We start from the raw sequence: 12,611 nt of genomic DNA, 5'->3' as shown, positions 1-12,611 counted from the left end.
TTCACTTTTATTTTTCTACTTGGTACCATGCTAATAATTTCATCTGAGAGAAAACATATAGTTGTTTGAGGATATTACCCTGGCAATGATGATTGATGCACTTTCGCAAAGATGTCCTAATGATTGTACAGGGGGACACAGTAATACAAGCGATTTCCCTTTTTTCCCTCGACTGTCTCTGTTAAGGTCATTCTTCATTCTGGTTCCATGGGGAGTGTAGAGTCCAGTACCTGTTGCTGCCTGCTGTTTGGCAGCTCACAGTAGATTCTGTAGATGCAGTTTCCCCCTCCCTACATATATGTACACACCTAGCCGCCAGCTATAGACATTTTAGTCCTCTTGTCAAAATAAATAAATAAAAATAGAGGGTTACTGTTTTGGAGAGGTTGCAGAACAGAAATGAGAAACTATTTTGGCTTGGATTTAAAAAGCCTGTTTGCCCCTGCGGAGATGCACTCCGTCTGAATTTCATGAAATGACGCTCGCTTTGAAATCCGAGGCTCAATTTCCTGGACTGTTTACTTTCTCCCAAAACCGCCTTTCTGTCTCTCCCACGAGAGCTTTTGATTGATGGCAAAGCTATTATTCCAATGACCCCCGTAGGTTTTCCAACTTCTATGTAAAAATGGCAGGGAACGACGGGTAAACAGCAAACTGATATCTCCTACTCTGCGCCATGTCTTGGTACACATGAGTCACGGCTCAGTGTGATGGAGAGAGGAGTTGTTTACAGGAGATACACTACTATATGGGCACCATGGGGAGCCTGTGGGATGCAGTGCCAGTTCCACATATGGTCGCAACAAAAGAGAGGGATGTAAGAGGAAGATGAACATGCGAAAATCCATGAAAGCTGCTGAAATAAGCACCCCTAAATAGTCACTGTGTAATGGGGCCACACTGTAATTATAGCGTAGTATTACATATGGCTCTGCAAAGAAACCTCTTGCCATATCAGTTTCAACCGCTCTTTGGTATGAATATAGATATCTTCGATGTTTATTTCTGTCCATTCACATCTACTTCCAACTATAAGGTTGAACGATAATGGCAGTGTGGGGCTTGCCTATCGGTGAAATAAGAGTATGGAAACAAAAATGTGACAAAAATATGAATTTTAAAAGTGAATACTTAATGTTGAATTGTAAACATCAATGCATGGATGGCACTGGGTGAGGCCGCTGCAAACGTAAGTTCGCGCCGCCATCTTCCCACACCGGAAGCGGATATGATATGATATGATATGATATGATATGATATGATATGATATGACATGACATGACATTGCATGGCACGGCATGGCGGCCTGTCCGGGGTGTCTCGCCGCCTACCGCCCAATGACTGCTGGGATAGGCTCCAGCATCCCCGCAACCCTGATGAGGAAAAGCGGCTTGGATAATAATGGATAATGAGTTTATATAATTGAAATATTTTACTTTGAAAACAACGTATCTGAATTTGTTGGTTTTGAATTGACCTGTTTGAAATCTAAATCTGAAATGTTAAGTCTTGCAATTTCAAAGACTATTTCAAGTAGGTTTTTTTTTCAATGTTCACGAGTTCGGATCCAAAATTTCGAGCTTCATATATTCAAACAACCTAATTCAGGTTGCTGGCCTGTTGGAGCGCGGTCTGTCAGTCATGTGATCAGAGAAAGGTGACGATGAACAGGGAGAACAATGCAGCTCCAGCAAATGGTTTTTAATTAAAAAGAAGGGTTGGGATAAGGATGCTGTTGTTCAACCTACTCCTTTAGGTTGGTTCATTATAGCTATGGATGGGTATGGATTTCTAGATGATGTATAATGATGGCTGCAAACTGTCTCTATGGTACAGATGGCCTAAAAACCAAAGCTGATATATAAGTAGATTTCACACACATACACACACACACACATACACACACACACATACACACACACACGTGTGCACAAAAGATCAATTTGATAGTACAAATTAATCTTTTGTGCACATTCTGGGCCCAACAAATTAACTCGCGCGTCAGAAAGTATTGTCAGCACATCGACCACAGTAGATTTCGTGCTCTGGCAGCTTCTCCATCGCACAATTTACAAAGATTTCTTGGCGCCTGGAGAGAGTAATGTTTTCCAAAATTATCTAAATTGCCGTCATAATGTTCTTTACAAAATCCCAAAAGGAGCATTTCCTTTTTCTTTTTTTTTTTGGTCAGTATTATACCAGCCAAGCCGGTATCGGTCCTCTTACCTGCTCACCACCACGCTCTGTATGTAGGACATGTACACCCGCATTGAGTGTGAAGCAGTGCATGTCCTGCTCAGCCAGCTGGGTCTTGAACACTGCTCCTCTGCCCCTGATTCTTGCTTCCTCCTGTATTCGGTTCTTATCAGCATGGGCCAGGCGAGCTCCAGTTGGCGTACTTCCCTGGTCATGCTGCCAGCGAGGGGTCTTAAGCTTCATCATGCTTCCATGCCGCCGCCACTGCTCATGAACATGTGAACTGGAGAGCGCTGTGCATTCATGACGGATCTCAGAGTGCAGTAATGATCCTTGTTATTAGAAACAGATACCCTGCTAGACCATTTAAGATCCTTAGGTCCGATATCTTAAGTTTGGCACGTAGGTTGATGGTGCCTTTTTTCTTTTTTTTGTATAGATTATCTGCTGTAATAACTTAATTGTGTGGTGCTTGCGATGAATTCTGACACCCAGACATTTCTCTAGGGAGGGATGGGACCTGGCTTAATTTGCTTTTTGAATTTAGATTTAGGTCTGGTATTTGCATGGCATATGATGACCTTGTGTGTCACAAAGGACTTTTGGATTGTATCATTATCACAAAACCAGCCCTTCGATTGCTCTGTCTAGACCAGTGCGTAATCTCAAGGGTGGTAACGAGATGGTAATAGTGACCTCGGTTTTGCAGAGATGCACGTCTGCCTGCCATGCCTCTTCAGTCAGAAATGCCAACTAAATATCAGGCTCATCCACCATCAATTTTCTAATGAGCGTTTCAATGACTCATAAACTCAAATGTCATAAAACTTTTAATTATTTCTTTTCTGATTTCATTCTCTCTGCAGAATGGCCACACCCTTTTCTAGTTGAAATTGAATATTTAATTAAAAGGGCATCCCTTAAATAAAAAGGCATCGGGGCCGTCCTCCGTGTGGAGTTTGCGTGTTCTCCCCGTGTCTGCGTGGGTTTCCTCCGGGGGCTGCAGTTTGCTCCCACAGTCCAAAGACACGTAGGTCAGGTGAATCAGCTGTACTAAATTGTCCCTAGGTGTGAATGTGTGTGTGTGTGTGTCAGCCCTGTGATGGAATGGCGGCCTGTCTAGGGTGCCCCCCCCCCATCTGGCGGCCAGTCACTGCTGGGATAAGCTCCAGCATCCCACAACCCCAACTGGGATAAGCAGCTTTGGATAATGGATGGATGGAATAAAAGGGCACGATTTGACTAGACTTTCCTCTATTCGTATTTACTTTAGAAACCCATCACTCAATTTTCTTTACTCGCTTTATGTCTCTACTTCACAGTGGAGGCCAAAGACTGTCCCGTCATACACAAAGACACGCAATTAGTTGGATCCCAGTTCACATCTATGGACAATTTAGAGTTCCCCCCCCCCCCCCGCCACTCATCTTTTCATGTATGATTTTGGACTGCGGGAGGAAACTGGAGCACCCAGAGCAAACTCGCACTAAATCCAAGGAAAGCATGCAAACCGCATGCTAGTATCTACGCTACCGTGCCGCCGTCCTTTTTGTGTCGACTAGCTACCGCATTGTCCTCCAAGGAAAGGCATACCAAGATATGCCTTTCTGATAAGAAGCTCATTTAAACGTGATTAAACCAATAGGCTTTATTGCACCCAAGGCCCATACAAATCCCATCCAAGATATATCACCGCAGCAGCGTGTTTTCCTCTCAGCCATGATTAGATTTGTATGATTTATCAGTTTCCCTTGTGGCCAGTGGCAAAGTGCGCGTTGCTTTCACTTTCCATATACCCTAAAGAGAACAAAAGCCTTGTTGTTTTTTTGTTTTTATTGTCACTGTCAACACCTTGATAGATTTGCATTGAATGAGTTAAAGAAGTAAGGGACCCTATCAAGGGAGGATTGGAATTCAGTGTTTTAATGCATTTTGTTCCCCAAACTCTCAACTGCCAAGTCCCATCATCTTAACATATTCTCAGATCTCCGGCCTGGCTGTTTGGAAAGTGCTTTGACAGCAGCTTCTGTTTTTCACCTTGACACTCCACAGCCTTAAGTCTTCAACAGCAATGGGTTTGCGGCTCATTATCCAAATCCAAGGTTGCTCTTTGCCCCCATTTTTTTATTTAATCATCTTTCTCTCTCTCTCTCTCTCTCTCTCTCTCTCTCTCTCTCTCTCTCTCTCTCTCTCTCTCTCTCTCTCTCTCTCTCTCTCTCTCTCTGTCACTGTGATCTCTGACAAAACTGCCTCCTGGAGTCTTCTTGCTCTGTAGTGCCAGCTTCTGATTCAGGAGAAGGGTTCATTTCCCTCTTTAGAGGTGCTCATTGTCTCAAATGAGGGGTCCGACAACGGAAACTGTGAAAGCTGTTCTAAAAAAAATTTATTTCTGATGAAAGTAAAAGCCATCGAAGATGTCGAAGATTACTTGAGCTCTTAGTTGACTGGGGACCTAGAATCTCCATCGAAATAAAGAGTAACTTTTGTTTTTAAAGTTTGGATATATGAGTGAACCACCTCAGTTGAGGTGGTTCGGGCATCTGATTAGGATGCCTCCTGGGCGCCTTCCTTTGGAGGTTTTCCGGGCACGTCCAACTGGGAGGAGACCCCGGGGTAGACCAGGAACTCGCCGGAGGGACTACATGTCCAATCTGGCCTGGGAACGCCTTGGGATCCCCCAGGTGGAGCTGGAGGGCGTTGCTGAGGAGAGGGGCGTCTGGAGTGCCCTACTTAGCTTGCTGCCACCGCGACCCGTCCCCGGACAAGCGGCTGAAGATGAATGAATGAATGATATATATATGAATGCACCTGAACATGTGTCTCCCATATCTCATTTTGGAATGAATCTCATCGACTCTAATGACAAAGAGGAGTTGTGTGTGTGTGTGTGTGAGCTTGCTTGAAGTTGTCATTCATTTCTGAGGACTCATATCCATGTCCACATGTGTGCCTTCTAGACTTTGACTTGAACTACTTCTGGTCATGGAGTCACTTCGTGGACTACCTGCAGTGTGTGCTGACCTTCACGCTGCTAGCAGCCTACATCACCTACCTCCTCCTGGACTCGGCGTTGTTCGTAGAGACCCTGGGCTTCCTGGCTGTGTTCACGGAGGCCATGCTGGGCACGCCACAGCTGTACTGCAATTACCAGAACAAGTCTACCGAGGGCATGAGGTACAGACACAACACGGTTAGCAATCATGTCACAGCAGGACATTCATTCAGCGCACACTTATGTAAGCGGTAACACTGCACGTCCAACACCCAATCACTTGAGTTGTTCCTGCCCTGCACACTTGTCACTCAGAGGAGACTGATTTTAGTTCATTCAACTTCTCAGTGGTCATTTTGTGAACTTTGTATTTGAGCCAGCTCTTATGAACTTGGCGGTGTTTCAGATGTGGCTGTGTTTCTTTCCATATTAGTTTAGTAGAACTTTGGGTTCTTTAGTTTAGGGGGGTGCATTAAAGAATGAGCTTTACACATCATTAACTATATCTGGCGACCTTGTTTCGAAGGAGAAGCTTCCCTTAACTCATTTGAATGCAGAGAAACTGGGCCGATTTGCTTAGACTTGACTTCCCTCCGCTATTTTCAGCCTCGGGTGTAATTTAGCAAGGCTCGGGTGGCAGCGGCGGGAATCGCAGAGTAACTCACGATGCGATACTATCGCGATACGTCGTCCGTGATAACGACGGTGTCGCGATGCGGCGAGTCTGCGATACTCGATAGATTGCGAGACAGTCATCTACGGTACATCATGACATTTGTGTAACTGAAGAAGAAACGATACCCCTAAAAAAGGCAAAAAGCAGGAATTATGTATTTATTCACTGCATTGTGGTGCCAGTTTCACAGAATTTGACAACTGAGACAACAATGTACAACAAAGTGCATGGAGTCTTAGCTTAGTGCGTCTAACACAAACACACACACACGCACACTGACTGCAACTTGTCCACGTGTGCCATCATTCCCGCGTAAAATAAAATTCCTTGGCAGTTTGTTTCCTCTTTTTGTTCTTTAAACGTCTGTATATGTTACCGGTGTTTGAGTGTGACTGTTATCAGTAAAGCTGGAAAGAAATTATCACTGAAAAAAAGTTTTGTTTAAAATATTGATATTTGGTGCCAGTGTCGCAGAGTTAGAAGTGTTACGATATATTCCAGTGTCGATATTTTATCCCACCCCTAGATGGCAGTGGCAACATTGCTTATATTGCATCCTAAGCTATTGAACTTGTAGTGATGACGTATCCTATAATGCATGCCATTTCCATTATCATCATCAGGGGGTGCATATGAGGTTTTTGAATGTGCCCTTATGAGTAGTGTCTTTGGATAGTGTTTGGGGTAAGGGATATGCTTCTACTCTTTTCTTCTTTTCTTTTTTTTTTGAGAAAGAATAAAGAGAGAGAGACAGATTTTTCCACCCTTTTCTCTCCAATTGTACCCTAACCCTCACACCCCCTAAACCTAGCCAATTACCCCACTCTTCCGAGCCGTCCTGATTGCTGGGTTGCTGCTCTGCCAATCCAGGGAGGGCTGCAGACTACCACGTGCCTCCTCCGATACAAGTGGAGTCGCCAGCCGCTTCTTGTCACCTGACAGTGAGGAGTTTCACCAGGGGGGCGTAGCGCGTGGGAGGGTCACGCTACCCCCCCCCCAAACAGGCGCCCTGACCGACCAGAGGATGCGCTAGTGTAGCAACTAGGACGCATACCCACGTCCAGCTTCCCACCCGCAGACACGGCCAATTGTGTCTGTAGGGACGCCCGCCCGAGCCAGAGGTAACACGGGGATTCGAACCGGCGATCCCTGTGTTGGTAGGCAACGGAATAGGCCGCTACGCTACCCGGACGTCCCCACGCTTCTGCTCTTATAGCACATGTGCATTCATGCTCAGGCACCCAGTTTTAAATGAAATCGCTCAAGAATGTGGATGAAGAGCCGGTAGTGAGCTCTTCGATGTAAACGAGCCGCCTTTCCCCCAACCAGCATCCGTGATTAATCCAGCCCCCACCGGCTTCCCCTCACTGTATAGCGTCTTATGGCTGCGGCTTCCCACACTCTGTCATGTCAGCCGAGGGTGAGGGCCCTTGTCTGACGGGTAATTAAAAATAAGAGAGAAATGGCGGAACACCTCATCGTCAGTGCTGGCACGTGCTCATTAATTACTTGTGGTGCTTTCCTGGTTGCACACGCCACATGGAAGTGGCTTCTAGGAGATATTAGTTATGCCGACATGACAACATGCCCTCTTCAACCTGTGTGAAATGGTATATGGTAATAGGGGAGCCTGTCTAGATAATTTCTTAATAACACATCATTCTAACCTGTTCCGTGTCAAGGGTGGAGAAGACCGTAACGAGGAGCCACAGCGAAGTGCATTTGTTCAGAACACATGGCTTCATAATGTGTTTCTCGTGCCCAAGCCGGGCCAACGTCGTTCCTTATATTGTGTTCCCAGGTAACACGGGGATTCGAACTGGCGATCCCTGTGTTGCTAGGCCAGTGGTTCTCAACCTTTTTGGGGTCCTGGACCCCCTGCGTGTTTTTGATCTACCCTGAGGACCCCTCCACCTGATCTTGGGGGAGGGGGTTGCAATTTGGTAGAAACAGTAGAAACTGCATTTTAAATTGCATTATAGCATTTATTCACTCTTTGGGGCAAAAATAAGAGCTTTCAGTTGTAACTTAGATATAGTTAACAAAACAGAATTCTTATGCAGTAACTTTCAGATATATGTAACAAAACAGAATATGTATTCAGTAACTTTCAGATATATGTAACAAAACAGAATATGTATTTAGTAACTTTCAGATATATGTAACAAAACAGAATATGTATTTAGTAACTTTCAGATATATGTAACAACAGAATTTTTATGCAGTAACTTTTAACAATGCAAACGGGAGCGAGATCTCTTATTTATAGTTTAGGTAGATAAAGGTCTCAGTCACATTTGAGTAAAATAATCCTATTTCTATAAATGTCATAGGATCTTTTTTTTAAAAGATATTTTATTTTCACGGACCCCTTGCAATTACACCACGGACCACTAGGGGTCCGCGGACCCCCGGTTGAGAAACACTGTGCTAGGCAACGGAATAGACCGATAGGCTACCCGGACGCTCGGTTAGGGAACATTTTAATGCTAGAATCACTAGTAAAGGTTACAGATGATTGGCCTCGGAGGGGGTGTTGTTTCCCTTCCTTTGAAAGGACCCACCAGCAGTCCCGGTAGACACCCCGCCAAGGACACTGTTCAGCGTACCACCGAACTGCACGTGCAGACCTCCACCAGTATCCACGTCCTTGTCTGACTGCGTGTAAGTAGGACATGTATTACAGCTGGGATGCGGGACTCTTACGTATTGTAGCGAATTCGGGGGGCAGTCTGGGAGACCGTCGCCATGGCCGGGACGCGAACCTGTGTCTCCCGCTCCGCAAGCGACAACGTTAGTCAAGGACCAACGTGTCTACTTATCCATGCACGTTACAGTATAAATGGATGTCCCTGATATCCAAGCCGTCGCCAAACAAGTTCACACAATGACGATTAAGCCCATCACCGCCAGGCAAACCTCTCTGTGTTTTGCACTATACCGGAGTTTTTTTCGTACCCGTTTTCCGGGAACTCCGCCTCTGACTGGCTAGTACTCGTTGCCTCCGTTGATTAGGTTGGTTAGGGTGGGGTTAGGGTTAGCAAATCAGAGATAGAGTAGGGGGCGGGTCTTCCCGGAATCCAGGTGAACGCCCTCTCAACGAGTACTAGCCAATCGGAGGCAGAGTTCCCGGAAAACGGGTATGGAAAAAAATCACGCTGTTAAACCTGGTGTCCGGGTCGACGTTCCCCGCACCGGAAGTGACGCGTAGTGACGCATTTTACGCAGACCGGCGGTGACGCTTTGCCCGAGATGAACTTCGAAAGCGTCCGCGTGCCTCTGGTTAGTTTGCCTACAGGGCTTTCTGCCGGAAGGTTTCCGGGCCCGGAAGCAGTGGCGGAAAAACCTTCGGAAGAGTCCAAGAAAAGTGTCCGATGCTCCAGAGAAAACAGAGACTCGGCGGTCAGAGGAAGGGTTAAAGTAACATAAAAAAATAAGAAAGCGATTGACGGCGAGGACAGACACTAGGTATCCGCTGACGTAGCTTTCCCTCGTTGGAGAGCGCTGAAAGAAGAGAAGTAATTGCGCTCACTGCCAGAAGGGGGAGACAAAACCTCTGCGCTGCAGGTTTGAAAACCCATCCGTCCGTACGTCCATGCATTGTCCAAGCTGCTTATCCTAATGAGGGTTGCGGGGATGCTGGAGCCTATCCCAGCAGTCCTTCGACGGCAGGCAAGGGAGACGCCCTGGACAGGCCGCCAGACCATCACAGGGCCTAGGGACAAGTTAGTACGGCCCGTTCACCTGACCTACATGTCTTTGGACTGTGGGAGGAAACTGAACTATCCCTTTAATGTTAGGATTAGGGGCTAGGGAAGGAATGTGGTGAATGAGGATCTTCACAAGTACAGAAGACCAACATTGTGTTTGAGTGTGTGTGTGTGTGTGTGTGTGCGTGATAGCCCATAGAACAAACAATCCTGATAAGCCGCTGTCAGTGAGAGTGCTACCTCCCAGCAGGGTACGGCGCTCTCTGCTGGTTGGCTCCCTGCTACCGACAGATAACAAGGCTCCAGCGGGGCTGCCTGTCCACTTAACCCGCCATGACAGCTCCCACACCGACTCTTACTCTGCCCCGGCTGCCCCACGCCCCATTTTCCTTCCGACTTCCTACCTGCTTTGCCACTCTCTGCAAGCCCGACTGCCTGTGTGTGTGCTTCATAATCTCTGTATCGCTTCACCAGTGGACCTGCCCCACCCCCCCACCCCCCGTCCTACCCTGCTGGTTTGAAATAGGGCCGCACACCTCACCCTTTGCTCACCGTGCAGTGCCGCTGCCAGTTTGTGCGATCAGATGAAAGCCTCATAGAAAGCAAGGGGCACTTTCCTTTCCATCTTGGAACGGAAACGTGTGTTGTTTGAATACAATCTTTCCTCTCTGTGCACAATATGCTGTACCCATCTATGCAGGGCTGTTGCTAGGTTACTGCTAGGTCCACATTTGTTTGTGTGTTTGCATGAGTGTATTTGTGTGTTTGGCTGCCGCCCTACCGTCAGCCTACCTTTGCAACTGATGGGACTTTGAGTTCTTCTTTTTTTGTGGTGGCGGTGTTCCAGACTTAAACTCTACAGTCTGACAGTTGAGACAGACTAGGGGGGGGGGGGGTACGGGAGGAGGGCCATGCACGCCTGTGTGTCTGCAGCAGGGCAGGCACACAAACAAACAGACGGCAGAAGCGAAGCGGAGCGCCGTTCCGTGTCAGCGTCTGGAACCCACAACAATCAGATCTCTGCACGTGCTTGAGCCGACTCCCTCCCAATTATGTCCCGAACCAAAACCCCCCTGTTTCGACTGGCGTAGCCGATCCAAGCGTCCGTGCTGGGCCCCGTGCTGGGCCCTGTCTATATAACATGGTTTACCAAGTGTGATACAAGCTGATGACGAGGCACAGAAATATCTAGAATAATTACTAAAGGCGGTGACACAGCCCATCTGCAAGAAGATGGCCATAGCATGAGTCATTGGTGTGATCGGTGGCTACTGAAATTGAATCCAGAAAAATTTAAACATTCACACACTGGGAAATCAAATGATAACATAGTTATAAGTACACAGTTGGAGAATTGGTGGTTCAGCAAGTGGAAGAGGAAATGGACATAGAGGTGGATGGCGGTATTCAGAAGAACTTTTCAACATGTACGAAGGGAAATGGTTTTATCATTATGTAAATCCTTGGTGAGATCTTGTCTTGAATTTGCAAGTTCGTTCTAGTATCCTTATCAGTTAAATATATATATAGAAGAACTTGAGAAGGTTCAGAGAAGCGCTGCTAGACTAATTCCAGGTCTGAAAGAGATGTTGTATGAAGTACCAACTATAAAGCTGATTTCTGACTATTTGTGTTTATCTTTGAAATAATTATTTATATATTTAGCTTTTTGTAAATATTTTTTAAAATATAAATATATATAAAATAAAATATATATTTTTGTTATATATATTTATATTTTATATAAAGATATCCTAATCTTAATATGATAATATTATACTTAATATATACTTATTTATTGATACTTAATAATAATTATTACTTAATATAATAGCTTAATATTCCACTCATTTCTTGAGTGATATGTAAAATATAAAAATATTTGAAAAATATCTGTGAAATAATTATTTATACATTTAATTTTTTGTAAATATTTTTAAACATATATATATATAAACTATATATTATTATTATATATAATTATATTTTATATATATTTATCTTTTATATATTAAGATATCTTAATCTTAATATGATATTATTATATTTAATATTTACTTATTTATTGATACTTAATAATTATTACTTGATATAATAGCTTAATATGTCACTCATTTCTTGAGTGATACGTAAAATATAAAAATATTTGAAAAATACTTGTGAAATAATTTGTGAGTCTGGTGTGCAGGATTTATATACTGTACCAGAAAATGTTCAAAAATGTCAGTAAAAGCATGGTTGCATATTCAGGCACGCAAAGAGTGTTCATCTCATTCACCCCCTCCCCTCCAAAACAAAAAATAAGCAGACAGGAAATGAAGACACTAAGTCAAGTCAATTTTATTTGTATAGCCCATTATCACAAATTACAAATTTGCCTCAGGGGGCTTTACAGCAACACAACATCCTGTCCTTACACCCTCGCCTTAAATAAGGAACAACTCCCTAAAAAAAAAACCCTTAACAGGGAGGAAAAAGTAGGAAGAAACCTCAGGGAGAGCAACAGAGGAGGGCTCTCTCTCCCAAGATGGACAACGTGCAAGGGATGTTGTGTGCACATCCTGTAAACCACAATTTGCAGGATACACCATTGAAATAGGACAACGGAATTATAATGGAAATATAAGATATATGAAAAATATGATGACGAGGATGCCGAGCAGTGTCCAGATGCCAGCCAAGGTCCTTGAGCTACATGACCAGCATCACCATGGAGACCTGAAAGGAGGACCGACTACACATGCACACAGGGGAGACTCACATCGCACCGTTCACACACACACAGGAGAAGAGACAAGAAAAGACATGATTCACACATGGGAGTGAGGATGTAACATGGAGGATAACAACATATAAGAAATGATGAGGGGGATGCTGAACAGTGTCCCGGTGGTGACCACCATCACCATGGAGACCTGGGAGGAGGACGGACTACATGGGCACGCAGGGGAGACTCGCATCACACCATTCACACACACAGAAGAAGAGAAAGGAGAAGACATCACTCAGAGAGAGAGAAAAGACGGGAGAGGAGAGA

General features: G+C 44.9%; 1 protein-coding gene across 2 annotated transcripts in view; it reads left to right on the top strand.

The window, feature by feature from the left end:
• Positions 1-12,611, top strand: part of LOC130128998 (solute carrier family 66 member 2) — a 38,498-nt gene that overhangs the window by 14,152 nt on the left and 11,735 nt on the right. For both annotated transcript variants that reach the window (XM_056298789.1, XM_056298788.1), the window contains one exon: positions 5,154-5,370. In XM_056298789.1, coding sequence (XP_056154764.1) covers positions 5,154-5,370 — 217 coding nt within the window. The remainder of the gene's footprint in view (positions 1-5,153; positions 5,371-12,611) is intronic.

The sequence above is a fragment of the Lampris incognitus genome, chromosome 18, assembly GCF_029633865.1.
Source record: "Lampris incognitus isolate fLamInc1 chromosome 18, fLamInc1.hap2, whole genome shotgun sequence".
Classification (NCBI taxonomy): domain Eukaryota; kingdom Metazoa; phylum Chordata; class Actinopteri; order Lampriformes; family Lampridae; genus Lampris; species Lampris incognitus.
The sequence above is the reverse complement of the archived record's forward strand: the minus strand, read 5'-3'. Positions and strand labels throughout refer to the sequence as shown.